At 48.0% G+C, this 21,720-nt stretch overlaps 1 protein-coding gene across 3 annotated transcripts; it reads left to right on the top strand.

The window, feature by feature from the left end:
- Positions 1–875: 875 nt before the first annotated feature.
- PHOSPHO1 (phosphoethanolamine/phosphocholine phosphatase 1) lies at positions 876–18,869 on the top strand. Of its 3 annotated transcripts, XM_033170013.1 has the most exons (4): positions 1,963–2,201; positions 15,675–15,808; positions 16,116–16,211; positions 17,668–18,869. In XM_033170013.1, exons 3-4 carry the CDS (start codon positions 16,191–16,193, stop codon positions 18,427–18,429), a joined length of 783 nt encoding a protein of 260 aa, XP_033025904.1. In that variant the 5' UTR covers positions 1,963–2,201; positions 15,675–15,808; positions 16,116–16,190; the 3' UTR covers positions 18,430–18,869. The 3 variants fall into 3 exon arrangements, with proteins under 3 accessions (XP_033025905.1, XP_033025904.1, XP_033025903.1); XM_033170012.1 differs by lacking the exon at positions 16,116–16,211; XM_033170014.1 differs by lacking the exons at positions 1,963–2,201; positions 15,675–15,808; positions 16,116–16,211 and adding an exon at positions 876–905.
- The last annotated feature ends 2,851 nt before the right edge of the window (positions 18,870–21,720 follow it).

The following is a 21,720-nucleotide window of genomic DNA, read 5'->3' as shown; positions in this document are numbered from 1 at the left end:
GGGATTTATGAAACAGGTGACGCTGCAAATTTTGTGGACTGAGAACGGGGGGCGGGGGTGATTTGGGGAGGGGAGGGGTGCCAACCCAAGAGTGTACTTAGGAATGCAGTTCTCAGGGTTCTCTGGAAAGAGAAGGTGGTTTTTTAAACCAATGTCTGTCTTGTAGTTTTGATATGCCCTCTGATCACAAAAGAAGCATAACAAATCCATACCGGATTTAGGCCAGTGACCTGAAGAAACCTAGGGAAGTTTTCTACCGTGTGGTTTTTGTACTGTGGTCTGAATAGCAGGGGTTGGGCTGTGGTGGGTGAGCTGGTCACATTGCAGCATAAGGCTTGACTTGATGTTCTTTCTCTGCCTTTTCGGTGTGCTCTAGGGGTGCACAATTACATAATTCTACTGCATGTACCACAGTGGTAGAGAGTTTTCATTTTTGAATACTTCCTAGCTTTGCCTACTGGGACAGGGGCTGTGCATGACACCAGAGCCTTGTTCTGCACCATTTTGTGGCGCTTCTGTTTCCGATTCCACGGGGCTTATGTCTTCACACGCTTTCAAGCGTGCTGTCGTAAGCATGAGGTCTAGAAACTTGTTTGGAAAGCCGGACGCTGAGGCAGAATTCCAGCAGTTGCTCTGCAGGGAAGGGTTGTTTTGCATTTCACCTGACTAGGTAGCGAGGCGGCGCCCTAATAATGCGGAAGGAGATAATTATCAGAAACATCTTCCTTCACCCTGGGGGCGATTTCTGCTGGGAATGCGTGGCACAAGAAGTTCGCCTTGTGCAGGTATCGCTGAGAATAAAAGGCTGGCTCAGGGCAGGTGATGATGACTCGAAAAGAGAACTTTTTGCGCTCTGGTCCTACCCATTGCATGTGGCTTTCACCCTCGGGATGGCACAGGTACAGGTAGGTCTTCTTCTGGTTCCCTCTTCCCCCTTTAAAACACTTTTGCCGGCACTTTCCTTTGGCAAGTGTTGGGCTCCAAGCACCAGCTCGGCCTCTTGAACCGGTTGTGGCGCTAAAGTTAAAAAGCATGATGGGGGGGGGGGAACCATGAGCGTAGCGGGGGGGGGCAGCTGTCCCACACTGAAATCAAGCAAGTACATAAAAACACTTAGCTAAAAGTAGAGGTTGTAGAACGATTTTGACAAGATTTTTCTGAGCACTTGGGGTCAAAAGAAATGAAATTTAAACAACTGTTGTTGAGACATTTCATTCTCAATCTGCTAGACCAATGGTTCCCAAAGTGGGAGTTACTGCCTCCTGAGGTGGGGGGTGGATTACATAGAGGCACTAGGCACGGGGTGGGGGGGGGGCGCTGGGGGTCGTGTAAATTACTATCAGGCTTTGAAAAGCTGGCATCAGTGGATCAAGTTTTGTTGAATCAATTAAAGCCGTTTTAACTGGATTTTGAATGAAGGCGCTATGAATTGTTGCCGTTCCGAGTTTTATTGTGTTGTTATTATTAGCTTCCTCGGTGGGTCATGCAAACTGCCATTCTGAATGCTTTCTATGTGGCACAGGGGATGAGTTTATGGAACCAAGGGGGGGGGCAGTGAGCTGAGAAGTTTGGGGACCACTGTGCTGGATAGAGGATGGTGACAGGTGGGTGTTCTGCCAGCAAACCCCCCCCCCCCAACATAAATCCTGGCTACGCCCATGAAGCGGGGACCAGGGCGCAAACTTAACAGGGATACCCCGGCTCCCTCTGCTTGCCCGAGGTGTCTCCCCTCGGGGTGGAGGAGAGCGCGCGCTCCGGGATACACTTTCTCCGTTGCGGTGTCTCCTCTTTTGATCTCTGCCCAGGAGCCGCTGCTATTGGCTGCCTCTCTTGTGACGTGCGGGGACTGCGGTTGTCCTATGTAGCAAGCGCCGGGCTTAGTTTCCGTCTCTTTCCAGAGACCCGGGATTCTCTGCTGGGTTGCTGCGGGGGGGTGGGGGTGGAGGAGAAGCAAAAGGAGGAGCCCGGGGGCCGCTTTCTCCACCCCAACCCTCCTTTAAAAAAAAAAAATAGGAGGGGAGGGGTGGAAGGATCAGCTCTGCGCCGGCCCTCGGCGTTCAAAAGGAGCTGGCCAGGGAGAGAGAGGGGGGAAGCTTTTCCCCCCCATTGAGAGCGATGCAGTGAGCAAAGTTGGAAGTGCGAAGCGAAACTAGGGATCTCCCGCTCCCGCTTGACGGCTGGGATCCGGTCCAAGAGCGCACGTGAGTCTGCCGCACTTGGGGGTGACGGGGACAGGAAGAAGAGAGCAGAGTTGAGCTGAGAATTGGCCAAGGGCAAAAGGGACACAGGAGAAAGTGCATGGGGCCCGGGACCCTGGGGGTGGGGGGCAGGAGGGTGCTGCTGATGGGGAGGTAGAATCCGAGTAGCGTTGAGTGGCAGAGGGAGATCTTGGAAGCAGTAGACTTGAGGCGAGGGGGGCAGCAGTTTTGCAGAAGTTTGGGGATGCGTAAGGGGAAGGCTTATAAATGATGAGTGTAGCGACAAAGGACCATGGGGTGAGGTGTCATGTGGATAAGTAAGTGATGAAGAGTTAATTTGTTAGGGGGGGGGGCGTTGATTCCAGCTCTTCGATAGGATCAGAAGAAGGAGAGGTTATATATAACCTTAGCCATTAAAGATCTGGGGTCCAGTTACCTTGTTCAGCCTTAGAAAACAGCTGCCTCTCGCGCTTAGGAAGAATTTCTTCCTCTAGATGCTGATTACTGGAGCAGTAGACAAAAGGAGGGTTGTGGGGAGAGAGGTGGTGATGATCCAGGGAGGTCATTTAAGGATGTAAAGGTGTTCATTGTGCCCCAAGGGAAGGGCACACAGGTATGCCTGGAAACGTTGCCTTCCCTTCACACCGCCCTATTCCAAAAACCACCTGGCATCCAAGCACCCACCGAGCATCTTGTTTTGGTGGGGAGGAAGTGACTTGTCCTTGTAGTAGGTTTTGGGTTGTTGTTTTTTTTCTAATGCTGTTCTTGTTTCGCATGCTGTGAGTTCATTGAAGCTTCCGCCTCTTTGGTTCCATTGTCCCATTTGGGGTGAGGCGAGCGGATTATGCAGGATCTCGGAGGTGGGGAAGGGCTAGGCGAGTTGTCTTACCTATTTGACCGGGCTGCCTATACTGTAATGGGAGGTCAGAAGTTGCTTATCGCCCCAGGGCATCGTCTGAAGGCTCATGACGCAGCAGCCTTGCCAAAGATCTGGCTTGTCCGTGTTTGGTTGGAAGGCTGCCTGGGAACCCAACCTGGGCATATGCTGATTTTTCCCCTATAGTAACAAAGACAGGATGTAACTGCAACAAATACACAGAAGACAGAATGGTGGTCACAGCAGCTTCTGATGTAGGCATCTAGATCTTTGCGGGATCCAAAGATGCAGGGTTTTGGGGTTTTACTCCAAGAGAGCCAGGGTAGAAAGGTGTTTGAGGGGGGCCAAGGAGAAAACATTGCTACCAGTTTGAAGGTTCTGGAGGAGAGTCCGTGGGCTGTACTAGGGCAAGCAGATCCAGGAAGCTTCATACTTAATCCAAAGGGGATTGGATGGATCTGGGATTTGAAGGGGTCTTTGAGATACTGAGCTGGAGGTCTGGCTCTAGGAATGCTTTTAAGGAAGCAAGGCAATAATGCCTTTTGATGTGACAGGCAACTGAGGGTGCTTAGCATGGATTGGACAGAGTTCAGTGGTTGAACATCTGTAGGCCAAAATTTCAGCTTCAATCTCCAGGTAGGAGTGACTCCTGTCTGAAATACTGGATAATCCCTTGCAGTCAGAGCAGGCAAGTCGTGCATTAGATGGACACAATGATCTAACTCGGTACAAAGCAGTGTAAAATGCTCCTGCAAGGCTGATGGCTTGCATTTTATAATACGGCCGTATCTTGGTTCTCGAATGGAATCCATTCTGGAAGTCCGTTCGACTTCCAAAAACCAAGGCGCGGCTTCCGATTGGCTACAGGAGCTTCCTGCACGCAACTGGAAGCCGTGTCGGACGTTCAGCTTCCAAAAAAAGTTCGCAAACCGGAATACTTGCTTCCAGGTTTGTGGCATTCAGGAGCCAAAACGTTCGAGTCACAAGGCGTTCAAGAACCAAGGTACGACTGTTACAAGCCTTGCCCGTCTCAAAAATGTGCTACAAGGGTCTATTATTCCCATTCTATAAGAGGCAGAACTGAGACAGAAAAGTGGCTTGAACCCAACACCTTCCCAGGGCCACGCCGGTTCTTTTAGGGGTAGCAGCACTGGAGAGCAATTTTGTCATGCCCCTGAGACTGTAAATGCAAGTCCTAACATTAGCAATTCCAGGGGGAAGGGGAAAATCTTCAAGGTCATGTTTGTCTCATGGTAACTGCAAGTAGAAGCAGATTTCCAGTTTGGTCCTTGTGCCATGAGCAGGATTTTGTGTGCTCTGCCTTCTTCCCAAATCAGCATATGGTGAGGGGCCCCATGCAAATTATGCAATTGTGTAGCTTACAGTTTTATTTCTTGAGGCAGGATCTAAAGCCAGGATGGGGAACCTGTGGTCCTCCAGGTAATGGCAACATCTGGAGGGCCAGATGTTCCCCAGCCCTAAAGTTATACAAGGCATTGGAACCTAGACTACTAGAAACCCTGTTCAGTACCCCCCCCCCCAGCCCTCCTTTTAAAAATTCACCAATCATTGCCTCTGCATCTTCAGGTCTTTCCCATTTTGAAAGCTTAGAAACTTGGGTTCTCAAAAATAAAAGTAACTAGTAACTGCAAGCAGAGTTAAGGAGGCGAGATTATAGGATGTTGCATCAAAAGAGTTGTACCTCTTGGCAAAAGTCCCTGTCTTATCTTGAGCGCTCTTCCTCGTTCCCAAATGCACATGGACACAGCTGCTTTGCTCGAACCCTTCGCTGAAACGTTTATCCACATGTACGCACCCACACCACCCTAAAATGCCCTGTGTTCCTCATACCTCTTGCTCCTGCATACCGATAAAAGATTGCACTCATCTTTCTGGTATCCCGGCTTTGACTTCCCCATTCATCAGTTGCTCTTAAGCTTCTCTCCCAATTATCTTTCCCATTTTCCTGCCCTTCCCTTCCCCATGCAAAGTTCTCAACACCCACATTCTCTGAGCCTTCTGTTGCAAGGAGAGAGTAACGCTGAATGTAGGGCATGTTTGGAAATCGTGGTTAAGACGCCTTCAAATATAGCATCCCGGAGATCCTCTCCAAACAAGCGTGCTGTTTTATTTGCTGGATGTAGAGCCTTCCAATATAAATAAGAGGCTTCTCCATACAGAGTTTTATTTCATTCCCTATTTCCCTTTTCTGTTTGTCCTTCTTGGCCTTCTCTCTTCCATCCCCAACCCCCCAACCTCCTGATCAGGTGTTTTTCCCTTCTGGGGGATTCCTATAGTCCAGCTGCCATTAGGCAAGCGATATGTTTATCCTGTCAGTGTGGAAAAGAAGGGATTTTAGAATAGACCAGCTTCTTCAAAGAAAAACAGAGACGGATAAATTTAGAATCTACCTAAATGCCTCTCCTCTAAATTAAAGGCATTCCGTTTAAAATAAAGCCTCTCCAAAGCTCAGGGCAGTTCTCCTTAACATGGAGGAATGCCCACAATTTTTCGTTGGAATTGGATGGACGTGGCGACCCCGGTTGCGGATTGCGGCTGACACGGTGCCTTTTTGTCCTACCTCATAGGGTCGTTGAGAACGATAAGTTGGGCAAAGATTGCAAGTTGCTTTATACACAGAAAGGGGCTGTGCAGAAAGAAAAGAAATTTAGCTATCGGGCCAGTTTTCAGTGTGTCATCACTCTGGTACGGCCAAGGGCAGTTTTCTGACCATTTCTGGCACAAATTGGATGGATACTCCACCATACGCAAGTATTCCCTCCGCATAGGAAGCTAGCACGGCAGAGAGGAAGTCTGGGAGTCCTGAAATGCTCGTTTTCTGCACAGAGGGAATGCTTTTATATTGGGGGACAGCCATTCATACAAACCTCCTTGTTCAAGGATAGTATGTCACCAAGTAACAGTTGCTGAGGATAAACATTGGGTCTCGTCTCTGTGCAGGTCATAGAGTTGGAAGGGACCCTGTGGATTATCTGGTCCTATCTGACCTAACTGAGCTATCCTTGTACTACTTAAACTCTCCTGCTCACATATTTTGGTAGCAGAGCTATCGTCATGCGGCGGCCGGGGTGTGCGTGTGTGCACATCATGAATGGCTTGAAAGAATACAGGGAAGACTTATTAAGCTCTGAGCAGTTTTTGGAAGAGAGATGACAATCACTAACGTCGCCAAATTTGCTTTTCATTTTACTTCACAGCCGAGCACAGAGTTTCCTGATATAGCCATGATTGATTACTTTATTTCATATATAAAAATATGTATATTCCACGTTTCAGACAAATACTGTTTCCCAAATTCAGGTAGGTAGCCGTGTTGATCTGACGCAGTCGAAATAAATGAAAAATTGTCCAGTAGCACCTTAGAGACCAGCTAAGTTTGTTCTGAGTATAAGCTACCAGAACAAACTTAGTTGGTCTCTAAGGTGCTACTGGACAATTTTTTACTTATTTCGACTGTTTCCCAAAGTTTACTTAATATATTGCATTTATATCTTGCCTCTCCTCCAAGGAGCTTGAGGTGGCATGCGTGTTTCTCCTCCTCCCCATTTTGTCCCAACAACAACAACAACAACAACAACAACAACAACAACAACCCTGCAAGGTAGATTTAGGCAGAAAGTGAGTGACTGGCCACAATATCAACCCAGTTGAGCTTCATCGCCGAGTGGGGATTTGAACCCTGCTCTCCCAGACCCTGATCCAACTCTGTATAACCACTAGACCACACTGCTCACATCAGTCATAATAATAATAATAATAATTAATAATAATGTGAGAAGCAGGCCTCTGCCCTGAGATCTGCAAACTTAAAAAGATGAGCGATAAAGGGAAGAGGAGTGGAGGCCAAAGGTGGAGGGAGATCAGTCTGACAATGTCAAGAGCAAAGGTGAGAGCTGTAAAACAGACGGTTGGCACCTGGTTGGAGCCAGGGTGCTCTTAAATTCCCCAGACCCTTTGCTTGGGTAGAAGCGACCCGGCAGCCTTAGCTCTTTCTAACCCAGGGGTGGGGAAGTGTTTTCTGACCACAGGCTGCATTCCCTTCTGGGCCACAGGCAGAAGTGGGCAGACCAATAAAAGTACATGTACGTCCTGGCTGGTTTTCACACCCTCGCCCGGCCCTCTTTATCCTCCACCCACGCCAGAGGCATCATTATCCTCCTTCCGAGAACACGCACAAGGCAAACAAACGAAAAAGGGCTGGGCTTCGGGAGCAGGGCTGGTGAGGGGTGAGATCTTGGGAGAGTTCTGAGGGCCGCACAGAGGCCTGGGGGGAGGCACATTTGGCCTGGGGTTCCCCACCTCTGCTCTGATTGGCAAAGGCCAGTACAGTGGTACCTCAGGTTAAGTACGCTTCAGGTTAAGTATTCTTCAGGTTAAGAACTCCACTTAAGAACAGAAATTGTGCTCTGGCAGCGCAGCGACAGCAGGAGGTCCCATTTGCTAAAGTGGTGCTTCAGGTTAAGTACGCTTCAGGTTAAGAACGGACCTCTGGAACGAATTAAGTACTTAACCCGAGGTACCACTGTACAGTGGTACCTCAGGTTAAGAACTTAATTCGTTGTGGAGGTCCGTTCTTACCCTGAAACTGTTCTTAACCTGAGGTACCACTTTAGCTAATGGGGCCTCCCGCTGCCACCGCACGATTTCTGTTCTCATCCTGAGGTAAAGTTCTTAACCCGAGGTACTATTTCTGGGTTAGCGGAGTCTGTAACCTGAAGCGTCTGTAACCCAAGGTTACCACTGTACCTGCTTCCCTGCACTGGCTCTGCGGTCCCTAAGGACAGGGATGGAGATGTTGCTTGCTGAGCTGCCAACCCTTGGCCATGCTCCCTGGGGCTGATGGGAACTGGAGTCTGCAGACCCTCCAAGTGTCCCGGATTTACAGGAGCCGTCCCGGTTTCTGACCTGATCCTGGAATGTCCCGCTTTTCCTTAGGACGTCCCTGTTTTCATTGGGGAAATGCCGGAGGGTATGGTAGAACGTTACGTCGCTATTTTCATTGGAGGGTATGGAGTTAAGTGACACACACACATATACACACACACACACACACATACACACACACACCGAGCCAAGGAGATAAGTAACTGTAGAACCTTTATAAGACATCTGAAGGCAGCCCTGCATGGGGGAGTTTTAAAATGTTTTCTTGTGTTTGTATATATGTTGGAAGCCGACCAGAGTGCCTGGGGCAACCCAGTCAGATGGGGTGGGGTAATAAATAAGGAATAAAAAGGTAAAGGTAAAGGACACCTGACAGTTAAGTCCAGTCGTGAACGATTCTGGGGTTGCAGCTCTCATCTCGCTTTACTGGCTGAGGGAGCCGGCGTTTGTCCGCAGACGGTTTTTCCGGGTCATGTGGCCAGCATGACTAAGCCGCTTCTGGCGAAACCAGAGCAGCGCACAGAAACGCCGTTTACCTTCCCGCCAGAGCGGTACCTATTTATCTACTTGCACTTTGATGTGCTTTCGAAGTGCTAGGTTGGCAGGAGCTGGGACCGAGCAATTCCGATCGGCAAGCCCTAGGCTTGGTGGTTTAGACCACAGCACCACCCGCGTCCCTAAATAAGGAATAGGGCACCCCTATTTTCATCGGATAAATGTTGAAGGGTATGAGTCGGGGGCAGGGGCAGAGGTTCCCCATCGTTGCCCCAGGGTAGCTGGCAATTGGAGCAGAGTATTTGTCCTGGCTCACACTTAGATATCCCTCCTTTCCTTTCCTTCCCAAGCCCAGGGAATCGTTGATTCATTCTCTGGAAAACTCTGTTGTGATCTCTTATCTCCCTTCCCCCAGCCCCACGGCTGCTGCTGCTAGATGTGCCAAATATTAGCATGACTCAGCTGTGCTCCAGAGAACAGTTCTCCGATGTTTAGGCTGCGCTTGGAGTTTCTCGGCAGAGAGGTTAAGCAGGGACACAAACATTGTATTCCTCTCCAGCCTCTTGCCAGCCACAGAGATAGGGTGGCCGCAAATGCCTCTTCGGAGAGGAAGGTATTTTGAAATGTTCTCAAGTGCTTTCGGCAGGGGCACGCTTGTGTTATTTGCACACCGAATGGCCCTTTCCTTCTGCAAATCAATAAGAGCTCGGTGCAGAGGTGTGTGGAGGAATCCCAAGGAAGGCAGGCTGCTTTAGAGAAGAGGCTGTCCTTGAGCTGCCTTTGCCCTGGCTGGAAAGTTCGGATTCCACCCTTGCAAGTCCAAAAGAAGATGGAGCAATTGCAGCTTTGGATCTGGGTCATGGGAGACCTGTGTTCAGGTGCCGCCTCCACCGTAGCCTTTGCTCTAAGACCGAGGGAGCATCGCACACCCTCTGCCCGAACTTCCTGCATCTGCAGAGTTGGGAGTGTGATCGAATTTTACTTCCCTTTAGGATGTGTTGGCAGGGAACATAGTGTGCCATACACTTGGCCTACTTTCGGTGCAATCCTCAGTACACTGGCTGGTGAACCTGTGGTCCTCTAGATCAGGGCAGTCCAACCTCTTACACCAAGTGGGCCACAAGAATACTTTGACGCAGAACCCCGGGACCACACAGCGCAATGACCCAGAATGCAACCTCTGCGCAGATGGGGAGTTGCCTGTATTTGGTTTTTAAGGTGTTGTAAACCGCTTTGAGATGTTTTTCTTCAAAATACAAAGCAGTACAGAAATAATAATAATAAATCCGATCGCAAAAAGGCACCTAGGCATTCCGTTGTGGCGACCATAACTTAGGCTTAAGATGCCATTTTGCAATTAGCCAATTATGAGTTTCTAAGACTGGTTGCAACGTGAAATGAGGCCTTTCACAAATGCACGATGCACACCTGTAAAACAAAATGTGTGCAAGTTAGAAATGAAATATTGGGCAGTGGCATGAAATCAGAAGCTGTCGCAAATCTGCACCCCAGAAGCCTGCAAACCAAACAGAAGCCCCGGCTCTCTAATCATTTGCAGGACAAGGGTCCCTGTAGCTGCCAGACTCCTTTATCTCTTTACCTTGACCAAACCAGATTCAGACTTGCTGGAGTAGGCAGAGGGAGCAAGCTGACCTGCCTTAGCGAGGCTGTGGCGTGTTTGTCTACTTTTTAACTCTGCGCTTTTGACGCTCCGAGAACGTGACTGGTCCTGTTTTGTCGTGACAAGCCTTGCGGGTGCAGGAATCGGAAAAGGTCGCTGCAGGCAGCGCATCAGAGTGGTGGTACAGCGTTGATGGTGCTGGGTTTGCCTGCTGTGTCAAACACTCACCTTCTGTGGAACTTAAATGTTCAGGTATCTGAGGGGAAGCCCCATTTTTCTTTTGCTTCTCAGTCACCTGCTTCTCTTCCCCCATGCCTCCACTTTATTCCATTAGTCAGGGAGAGGATTGCACTTCCCGGGCAGTGGTGGAATTCCTGGGATTTCCCCTGCACTTGTCACATTCATCGGAGGCTCCTGGTTGTGTGCCCTTTCAGGCTTGTGGGGAGGGATGGGGTGGGTGCTTCTTTAATGACAGGGTGGATCATACAGGTGAAACTCGAAAAATTAGAATATCGTGGAAAGGTTCATTTCTTTCAGTAATTCAACTTAAAAGGTGAAACTAATATATGAGATAGACTCATGACATGCAAAGCGAGATATGTCAAGCCTTTATTTCTTATAATTGTGATGATTATGGTGTACAGCTGATGAGAACCCCAAATTAACAATTTCAACTTTGGGGTTCTCATCAGCTGTACGCCATAATCATCACAATTATAACAAACAAAGGCTTGACATATCTGGCTTTGCATGTCATGAGTCTATCTCATATATTAAACTCCAGCAGCTAATGAAAACAACTGCTTACATAAATGGACTTTTCCACAATATTCTAATTTTTCGAGTTTCACCTGTACAGTGACTTAAATTTAGTGACTTTAATTTCCCAGGCACACTAGCTTGCGGGATCTACTTTGGGTGTGACTACAACCCGGAGATCTGCCCAGTTGCAAAAGGTGTACACTTTTAGTATGAAAGAATAGTGCTACTGAGCATCTGCTGAACACAGGGATTTGTTTTGAGTGTGGCAGCTGTGAACTGAGTTTACCCAAATCTATTCCTAGAAACCGTAAGCTGCCTCGGCTGCTCCCACGCCCCCCATTACGATAGTTTGATCGAGTGGGGGAGAGTAATGCTGTCATAGCTATTGCTGAACAACAGGGAGTCAGAAATCCCCATCCATCAACTGCAAACTGCACAGAAATCTGCTAGTAGATCCTGGTTGTCTTGCTCATTCCTCCACAAAAGTCCCCCATGAGGGTTGTTATAGAACAGGCTTCCTCAACCTCGGCCCTCCAGATGTTTTTGGCCTACAAATCCCATGATCCCTAGCTAGCAGGACCAGTGGTCAGGGATGATGAGAATTGTAGTTTAGGAACCCTGTTACAGAATCATAGAATTGTAGAGTCCTGAGGATCATCGTGTCCAACTCTGTGAAATGCAGGAATGTGCAGTTGTCCGATATGGGAATCGAACCTGCAGCCTTGGCCTTATCAGCACTACGCTTTAACCAACAGAGCTTTGGGCCGGGTTGGATAATTGTGCAATGTTATCCTCAAATGCACCCCTTTAAATTTTTATTCCATATAAGCAAATGACTGCTATTCAGAAACACTGCACTTGGGGGTGGGCGAGAGCAGCATTAACACTGTTCCACCTTCTCTTACTGGCCCCAACTTTTTTCAAAGAGGGCCAGATTTGATGAAGTGAACATGCATGAGGGCCAACGAAAGTTCTTGAGCTTTTTTTAGGATTGGAATTCTTGAGCTTTTTTAAACAACTTTATTTTACCCCAGGACATATACTGCCATGGATTAGGCCCCCGAAATGTACTTTTGGACATGCTTGCCTTACTGGCATCCTATGGGGCCGTGCAATATGGGCACCCACACCCAAAGATGTCCCGCATCAGGCCATTTGCTAGTTCTCTGAATTCTGCCTTCTCTTTGCAGCAAGGTATAAATGGATCTGCACAAAGGCGGCTGCTTGCCTGTGGCATAGCCCAGTCCCAAGAATCCGACCAGCTCAGGTTGTTGCCCAAAAATAAAATTTAAAAACAAAACACAAATCATAAACCATTGCTTGAGAGGTGCCACGTCTCGCTGTGCTTAATTGGTAGCATGTGGCACTGCTGACTCGGCACATCCCACATGTTCCGCACCGTGCTTGCCAAGCTGGGGGCAGCCTAGGACAGGGAACATCCTGTGAAAAAGGAAAGTGCTCTCCGACCCAGAGCAGCGCTAGGACTTCGCCATCTGCTGGAGCAGAGATTCGCCGTCTGTGTGTCCCAGCAGTGGGTTTTAAGCTAGCGATTCTTCAGAGGCTTCTGTGTGTTTGGGGTTTTGAAGCATAGCTCTGAGGGATGTGGCAGAAAAGCAGGGGACTGGGGACAAATGGATCCCATTCATTCATTCATTCATTCATTCATTCATTCATAGAATTCAGTCCACCTCACTCCAAACAGACATTGCTTCTTAGACTGCGCCAGAGCATAAGTTTACATTGCAGTGACCAGCAAAGCCTTTAACCTCTCCTGACTACCTGTTGCAAGACTTTACCTGAAGAAGCGTCTCCTCCCCCATTGTTCAGCCTGGACACTGAGGCCTCAGTGTCCCTCGGACACCGAGAAGTGAGGTTACAGGGAACCAGGCAGAGGGCCTTCTCGGTAGTGGCGCCCGCCCTGTGGAATGCCCTCCCATCAGATGTCAAGGAAATAAACAACTATCTGACTTTTAGAAGACATCTGAAGGCAGCCCTGTTTAGAGAAGTTTTTAATGTTTGATGTTTTATCGTGTTTTTAATATTCCTTTGTGAGCCGCCCAAAATATTATTATTATTTGTTTATTTCAGATGAGAGCAGAGTCAGTTTCAGGTCTGCTCCAGACTACAGACTGGGCACAGCATATCTGTTAATCTGTTCGATGAGTTAATAGCACATGAATTTGAGCATTAAAAAATTAATCATCGTCCACTTCAGTTTTTCTTGAACAAATCTGGCATCCTAAGTATGTTTGTTTTGTTTATTAAATTAGCATCCTGCCCTTCCCAAGGGGCCCCTAAAACATCTGTGATTTTAAAAAAAATACAATGAAAAGAAAACACGACCTATTGTAAAAAGTGAAACACCTAAAAACAATCAAACATTTAAAGTGGTTTAAAAACAGATGTAACTGAATCCCATTTCTGGATAGGCCCACTAGAAAAGACCACTTTTCAGCAGGCGTCTAATACAGCCTGGTGTCAAGTGGCAGGGAGTTCCAAAGCGCAAGGGCTGCCATCTGTGTACCAGGGAAACCAGTCCCGCCACTTTGCAGCAGAATTTGGCTGTGGGCAGCACTGATTGGCTAGTCCATGTGACATCACAAACCCACTCACCACTCCAGAGCAATTTTATGACATTTAAAATAAACTTTCCTTGTTTGTTTTCTTTAAAAAAAAAAGAATGTTTAAATGAATAAATGGTCGTGTAGGGCTTTTTAAAAAAAAAACAACCACACACACACACAATGAAAACAGGCAGGCAGTTTTGCAGGGGACAGACTGACAACAACCAGCATTAAAACAGTTGTTCTGTACATCTGCCTGCCTATTTTTAATAGCTTGAGTATTCTCAATGGATCAAACTGCAGTTATCAAGCATTTTGTTAGAATTTCGTTCTTTTACCTTTTCTGTCCACATGATGGCAGTGGAGCGAAAGAAGATGACGCTTTTCTCTTCTGCCAGTTGCACCCATATCTAAGAAAGAGTTTCTGGCTGAAACAAACCCGCAGTCCATGCAGGTTTATATAGAATCTTAGCTGCCCAGTGAGATTGTGAGGCAAAATAGTATGTGAGGCTACAATGTGATGTGAGGCTGCTCTGGAGGGTAGGACTCGAACCCAATGGCTTCAATGTGCAAGAAAAGAGATTCCGATTTCCGACTGAACCTCGGGAAGAACTTCCTGACGGTAAGAGCAGCGTAGGTTTCTTAAGCAGAAGTTGGATGGCCATCTGTCATGGATGCTTTAGCTGGGATTCCTGAATTGCAGGGGGTTGGACTGGATGACCCTTGGGGTCCCTTCCAGCTCTATTATTCTAGGCCTTATTCTATGTCCTACTTGAGTGCCATTGCCTAGCTTGGATGTATCCTGTTACAGGAATTTTAAGGTCTTAGATATATAATAAATGTTCATAAGTGTACCAAGCAAACAGCTGACCAAGTATTTCTCTGCAAGGAGGAAGACAATGGGAAAAGCTTTCCAATTCTCTTTGGACTTTAGGGGTTTACACCTCCCTGTAAATACAGTCTGGCAAGTATCAAGCTGAGCATATTCAGAAACAAAATGATGACCATCACAAAGGAATGGCCAGACTACCAGGAAAGTCAATTGGATAAGGCATTATCATATAACCTGGCAGACAGGAGATAAACAACGCACTCAGATTTCTGTTGTAGACCACCTCTTCTGTGATGTAGGTATGAGGTTTCTGGGGGTGGTCTTGGACTCCGGGGCAGACAATTTAAATGTCTATATAAGGGCAGGCACACCTTTGTTCTGGGTCCTCCTCCAAACTCCTGTGTGTGAGGGGAGCACTCTGTTGCAACAGCTTTAATAAAGATCAGGCTTACTAGCTGCTTTGCTTCTCAATATACTCTAGCTGGCCTCTGTTATTTTCTCCTACCGATGGAGAACCTACAAAGGACTCTAGAAGGGCTCTTGTGTACCCATAAGGGAATAAGGGCAGATTTCTGTTTACAACAATCCTATGATGATACCTTGATTTTCAGGTGTAGAGGGGTGTGAATGACTATTATTTTGAATATGAATATTATTGATTTGTGTAGCCAAAGCCAGTACTGAACAAAAGAGGGTTGGGTGGGTGTAGAGACCCTTCTGGCTTTTGCATGTTTTTAATGTACAGAGAGCTAGCAACTTCATTGATTGCTTCACCCCGTATTCCAAAGGTGGCCCACCCCCTAAGGGAGTGCGGTCCTGGGACTGCAAAATAAAAATACAATTGCCCTCTGGTGGCTACCAGGAACCAGTAGGGAGTGGGAAGTGTTTTGCATTGTGGGAGAAAGAGTTGAGGGTGGACCACTACTTCCTTGCCTTGAAAGAAGTCACTTCCTCTCTTCCAAAATGGCTTTGCCAGGCACAAGGGTGCCACTCTTCTAAAGAGATCTGCAGAAGGCAGACTTTATCCAGGATTTCTCAGGGATGGAGAAGCCAGATCTTCTCTGCATCCTGAGCCCCCATGTGCTTCATTTTGCACCAGATTTATGGCACGTACATGCCATAGATTGAAGCCCCATGACTCCCCTGCCAAGAATCCTGGGAACTGCAGTTTGTTAAAGGTGCTGTATGGGGGGAACTACAGTTCCCAGAATTATTCCGAGGAAGCCATGTGCTTTCCATGTGTGATGTGCACAGGGCCTTATTTATTGATTGGACTGAAACAGGACGGTGCTACAAAGAGAAGTCGAAAGCGAGGCTGTATTTTTAAAAAATAAATGGAGCTTATTCGCGAGAAAAAACGGGACAGGCGTGTTTCTGTGTGGGCCCTTGCAAAAATGGCAGTGTGTGGTTTCTCTGGCAGCAAAGAGACCTTTGTGTGGAGAGAAAAAGAGAGAGAGAGAGAGAAATAAGCCCAGGTGATGCAGCGTGTTGGCTACTAAGGAACTGAAGATGAGAAGGTGCTTCGAAGGTGTCGGGCTGCAATGCTTTCTTAAGGTGAGCACGAATCCCTGGAAATGGGCTGTTTCTGCTGCAGGGAACCAGGATCTCAAAAGCCTGGATGTCGCCATTGCATGGAGGGCTGCAACCCAACCTGTGCTTCCATCGCTGGAAGGCAGGGCAAAGCGAGCTCCTTTCTCCAGGGTTGGCCCTGTGGAGGTGTGTGTGTGTTTGTGTGCGGAGGGGGGGTTGCTTGGACTTCAGCGGCGAAAACGCCTTGGTCCGACTCTGGCTGAAGATGCCTCTAGCCCCGGCGTCTGTCTGTTAGCTTAACCACTTTGCCTCTACCACCCGCAACCTCTAGGCCACGCCTCCATCTCTTCATTGGCTGGCATTCCTCATTTCTGATTGGCGGGCAGGATCTATATAAAGTAGTGCGATGGCAGGACAAAGCGCACAGGTAAGTCGATGAGGTAGGAGCGAGGCTGGAGAGATGGCGTGGGGAGGGGGGCATTCAGTCAGGTGGGGCTCAGAGGCTCCACCCCCCTCAACACCAGAAAAGATTTCTAGGGGTTTCAAAGCTGTGTGGGGACTGAAACCCTATCATCACCATCATTTATTTTATTTTCACTGAGTTCTAAAAACTCACTGAAAATCCAGATGGTGGTAACTCCTACTGAATTTCAGGAAATCCACTCTCTGTATCGAGCTTCCTTACACAGATCCTCACCCAACACAAAGATCCCCACACAGAATAAAGCCATCTTTCCACCCACCTCAAGTGTATTCTTCAGTTTCCCAGCCTCACATCGGTTGTCCTTTTGGGGCACTGGCATTCAGGTTTCAAGGGCAAGTAATCGTCTTGCTCGCTAACGAGCGCGGCCTGGATTAAGATGGACGCAAACCTCTGATCCCCTTTACTTGCAGGCTAAGCCTCTTAACGGTCAGAGTTGAAGATAACATGAGGGGAAAGATTATGGCTGGAAAGATATGCTCAAAGAGGCAACCGGGCTGTAGCGATTTTGTCTAAGTAGCTGACTCAGGAGGCCTGTGGGCCCAGTTCTCTTCCCTGCTCAAGTTTTCAGGCTTTTTCCATACTGGAGTTTCCATTGGGAAATGAAAGGCGACTCACTGGTAGTCGGAGACATTGAATGTACAAGGCAGGGGGAGATTTAAAAAACACCCGCCCATGGCTAGGGGTTGCTGCTGGGTACTTAAGACTCAGTGGAACCAGTGTTCGAAATTAGCTAGGCGCCAGGCGCATTTTGCACCTGGCTTTTGACCACTTGCAACCATGTGAAGGTGCCCGGGCACCAGGATAGCAACTGACGTCTCCGCCCTCTGGGGATTATTGGTTCTAGACTGTTTTCACACACTTAATACCCCATCCCGTAGAATGCGCTCAGTTATATCGTCGCACAATCAGAATGAATTTCAGGAACCAAAAATGCTTTTTCTGTGCAGCCTGAGCAGGAGCTGTCGCCATTAAGGAAAAGAGGTCTGAATAGGCCAATCTATGTGTAGACTGTCCCTGTATCCAGTGACTTTTCTTCTTGTAAGTTCTCCACGCTCTTAACCTAGCTCAAGGTTGTCATCTGAACTAGCCAGAGATTTAACTGATAATTAGTCACAGTCAGCCCATCCTTTGAAAAATAAAGACTTTAGAGCCATATTGCCCCAAAAATGGCAACCAGACATTCTGTTTTGGCAACTGCAACCTTGATTTAAGGAGCCATTGGCCCCTAGCTTACATATCTGAGTTTCTAACATTGAGTAGAACACACACCCTCAGGTGGTTGGGTTCTCCTTCCTTGGAATTGCTTTGAACGTCCTACTGCGTACTTTTGCTGTAACGAATGAAAGGCACACCCAAATAGGACTCCGCCTAATGGATCTCGCCTCTGTTCTTGCTGCAGGACAGGACTATGGCCGTAACGCAGGGCCAGAAATACCTCCTCATCTTCGACTTTGACGAGACCATCGTGAACGAAAACAGCGACGAATCCATCCTCCAGGCCGCTCCGGGGAAGCAGCTCCCAGAGTCGATCCGCAGCACTTACCGCGAGGGTTTCTACAACGAGTACATGCAGCGGGTCCTGCAGTACATGTGCGACCAAGGGGTGAAGATGGCCGATTTCAAAGCGGCCTACGAAAGGATCCCGCTGTCCCCCGGCATGGCCGACCTCTTCCAGCTCCTCTCCAAGCAGCAGGACCACTTTGAGATCATCCTCATCTCCGACGCCAACATGTTCGGCATCGAGTGCGCCTTGAAGGCGGCCGGGGCCTATCCCCTCTTCCGTAAGATCTTCAGCAACCCCTCGAGCTTTGACAAGAGAGGCTACTTCACCTTGGGCCCTTACCACTCGCACAACTGCAAGCGTTGCCCGGCCAACATGTGTAAGCACAAGATCCTTACGGAATACCTGGCAGAGAGGGCACAGGAAGGGGCCAGGTTCGACCGCGTCTTCTACGTAGGGGACGGAGCCAATGACTTCTGCCCTTCCACCGCGCTGAAGTCGAATGATGTCGCCTTCCCCAGGAAAGGCTACCCCATGCACCAGCTCATCCAGGAGATTGGGAAAAGCCAGCCTGGGACTTACCAGGCCACTGTCGTCCCCTGGGACTCTGCCGTAGAGATTTCTTGTCACCTTCAAGAAGTTCTCAAGAAGAAATGTTGAGGGCGGGGGAGACCTTTGGTGGGAGGAAGCAGCTGCTCTCGTTTGGGAAGATCTGAACGATTATAGCATCCCAGCTCTCTCACGCTTGGCTTAAGGCTATCTCTCTCTCTCTCTCTTTCTGGGCTTTCTCCACCTCAAAATCTCTTGTCTCTGGGTCTCCCTTTCCTTCAGCCTAGAGATAAGGGCTCACTATGCAGTTAGGAAATCCATTCAAGGAAGGGTGGGTGGATGACAGTCCGCTTTAAATATTTTTGGTCGCCTTTTTGAAAAGCAAAAGCAAAATTCTTTTGCATTTGCTAAACCCACGCATCTCGTTTCGCTCAGGCTGGTTCTCAGTAGCGCTCTTAGCGCATGGGGAAATTCTGTCGCTACCAAAGCATTTTGACTGCTCACAGGTGTTAATATAGCTCTTCTCCCCCTCCCTTAACAAACACCCTTTTTTTAAAAAAAAAATTACATTTCCAGATCCTACTCCATCTAACAGGATGTCGGAATTGTCTTTTAATTGTTTATCTAAATTGGGGGGGGGGGCACCTAGCGTCTTCAGAAAGGAATGGGAGAACCAGAAAGATTATCCCGGATGCATCTTCTGGTTGGACTTGATGATTCCTGGCATCATTGCTCACCTTATGGCTGAGATGAGCCACTCTGGTCAGGGGCGGAGAACCTACAGCCTCCGGATATTTGCTGAACTACAACTCCCATAATTCCCGACCATTTGCAATGCTGGCTGGGGCTGATAGGAGCTGTGTTCTAACAACAACCAAAAGAATATAGCTCCACCCCCACTCCCTGACTTTGGCCGAGCACGCTGGGAAGAAAAAGGGAAAGCACTTTTGCTGCAGCAGCCTATGAATGGTGTTTTCTACTCTCCCCTTCCTTGCCTGGCAAGACAACCTCTTCAAGGAGTATTCCTGGTGTCTAGAATGAAGGGGGAACGAACAGGATTGGGAGGCCTGTAGGTTGCAGTAAATGGAGAAACAAGCAAAGAGTCCAACGTCTTGAGACCTGAATGAGTCGGAACAAGAAGCCAGTCAGGGACAGTGTGCACTTAAGAGTTACAGAGTGGGCACTTAAATGAGGACAGGCAAAGACATATTTGAGGCGCCATTTTTCTCTAAGGGTGTATCACCCTGGTAAGCGTCCTAGTTGTGCTCCCGTTGCACATTTTGGCTCTTGCTGGCCTGGGTTTCCCCTTTGGGCATTTCCCCATTCCTGCACAGCTCTTTTCCTTGCAGATTCAGGCTGGGTTTTTCTATTCCCCATATGATGAATTTGTCAGTTTGCGGCAGCCAGCGTCCTCCCAAACGAATGGCGGATTGGGGGCAGGGGTTGCGGAGTAGAAACGGGTTGTTTGGCAAGGTGGAAAATCCACGTGGAGTTGGGTCTCGTGCTACAAATGCATCATTTTAAAGAAAAAAGTGGCTCTTTCTGCTACATCCATATGCTGGTTTTTGTACCCACTTACCCACTAATGACTTCCCCCCAAGAACCCTGGGCATGGTAATTTGATAAAGGTGTTGAGCATTCTCTCTTCGATATCCATGGATGCCTTTGCAGAAGTGCAGTCCCCTAGGAACATGAGCATTCATGGAGAGTGAGGGGTGTTCCTCCTGCAGATGAACCATAATCTCCCATTCTCTAGCCTTCATTTAAAAAAAGAGAGCAAGTATCTAGCATTTGTAGAACCTGAGATACGGGGCAAAAATGTACAGCTACTATTCTTACTTTTTGGGTGAGTAACGAGCCTGCTTCTTCCACCCGTGGGAAAATTGCTTGAGGACCCCATGCCTGGGAAGAAATAACATCTATTCAATCACAGGTGGGTAGCCGTGTTGGTCTGCCATAGTCGAAACAAAATAGAAAATTCTTTCCAGTAGCACCTTAGAGACCAACTGAGTTTGTTCTTGGTATGAGCTTTCGTGTGCATCTGAAGAAGTGTGCATGCACACGAAAGCTCATACCAAGAACAAACTCAGTTGGTCTCTAAGGTGCTACTGGAAAGCATTTTCCATTTTTATCTATTCAATCAGTAGCTACAAAGACTTTAGCAACGGGGAAAACAGGTACCAGACAAAGTTTGTAAAAAGGGACCGTGCAAAACTTTTAATCCGAACAAAGCCTGTATCTTTCTAAGTGAGATACATGCTGCTGCCACAGAAATCCCAAGGGTGTGCTTAACGTAAACAATAAGTGATGGTCCATGAGATCATACGTGGGTCCTATGGTCCTATGTGGGTTGTGTGTCCTGCCCTTGTGTGCAATGACCATCAGCAGATTGTTTCGAGAGGCGCTTCTGTGAGTGCACCACAACACCTGCCAGATTCTTCTCTGTATTTCTATTGCAGCCTTACATTTCCCTCTCCCTTGCTGCTTTCCCTGAAACCGGCAAGATGCTCCTGTCCTTACGCTTGCCGCCTGCTCATCCTCCGCAGATTGCACAACCAGACCCATTTGTCAGTCCGTCCGTCCGTCTTGCTTTCCCTTCGCCTGCTCCTAATTCTGTTTCCTCTGCAAACCTGCTTTGTTGTCAGCATCTCCCTCCCTTTCTCCACTGGTCTGTCAATGCTTGTTGGAACTTAAAAGCCATGGAAACTCTTTTTTGTAAGCGTGCAAAAAAAGAAAGAAACAATTAGCAAACAATTTCAATTTATTTTGTCTTGCGTACACTTCAGCAATAGCTGCATACTCTGTGACTACAATTCCAAGTGTCCGAAATGCCCTGTAGCCTGTTTTGTTTTTTTGTCCTGCAATGTTGAATGTATGAATCTCTCTACTTGAGACCCTGACAAGCATAACGGGGAGAGGGGCATATCCTTCCCTCCTGGGGAGTTGCCCTTTCTGTCCTAAACCAATCTGCCTATACAGTGGAACCTTGGTTCTCAAATGGCTTAGTTGATGAACAAATCTGCTCCTGAACGCCAAAAACCTGGAAGTAAGCGTTCAAGTTTTTTAAACGTTTTTCAGAAGCAGAACGTCTGACGCAGCTTCCGCTTGAGTGCAGGAAGCTCCTGCAGCCAATTGGATGCCATGCCTTGGTTTTAAAACGTTTCGGGTTTTGAACAGATTTCTAGAACGGATTAAGTTCGAGAACCAAGGTACCACTGTATCCGTTGGCCTGTGGGGTGAAGCTACTTCTAGTTTGCAACGCATGGTCTTATAAGCCATCTTTTCGACTGTGTTGTTGTTCAGTCGTTCAGTCGTGTCTGACTCTTCGTGACCCCATGGACCAGAGCACACCAGGCACGCCTATCCTTCACTGCCTCCCGCAGTTCGACTGTGTACCTCCCT

This window comes from Lacerta agilis, chromosome 14, assembly GCF_009819535.1.
Source record: "Lacerta agilis isolate rLacAgi1 chromosome 14, rLacAgi1.pri, whole genome shotgun sequence".
NCBI lineage: Eukaryota > Metazoa > Chordata > Lepidosauria > Squamata > Lacertidae > Lacerta > Lacerta agilis.
The sequence above is the reverse complement of the archived record's forward strand: the minus strand, read 5'-3'. Positions and strand labels throughout refer to the sequence as shown.

Bases quoted from the DNA above. Each gene is read 5' to 3' on its own strand.
- PHOSPHO1 (XM_033170012.1), top strand. From the start codon at position 15,764: ATGAGAAGGTGCTTCGAAGGTGTCGGGCTGCAATGCTTTCTTAAG. The intron at 15,809-17,667 runs GTGAGCACGAAT...TTCTTGCTGCAG, and splicing joins GGCTGCAATGCTTTCTTAAG to GACAGGACTATGGCCGTAAC.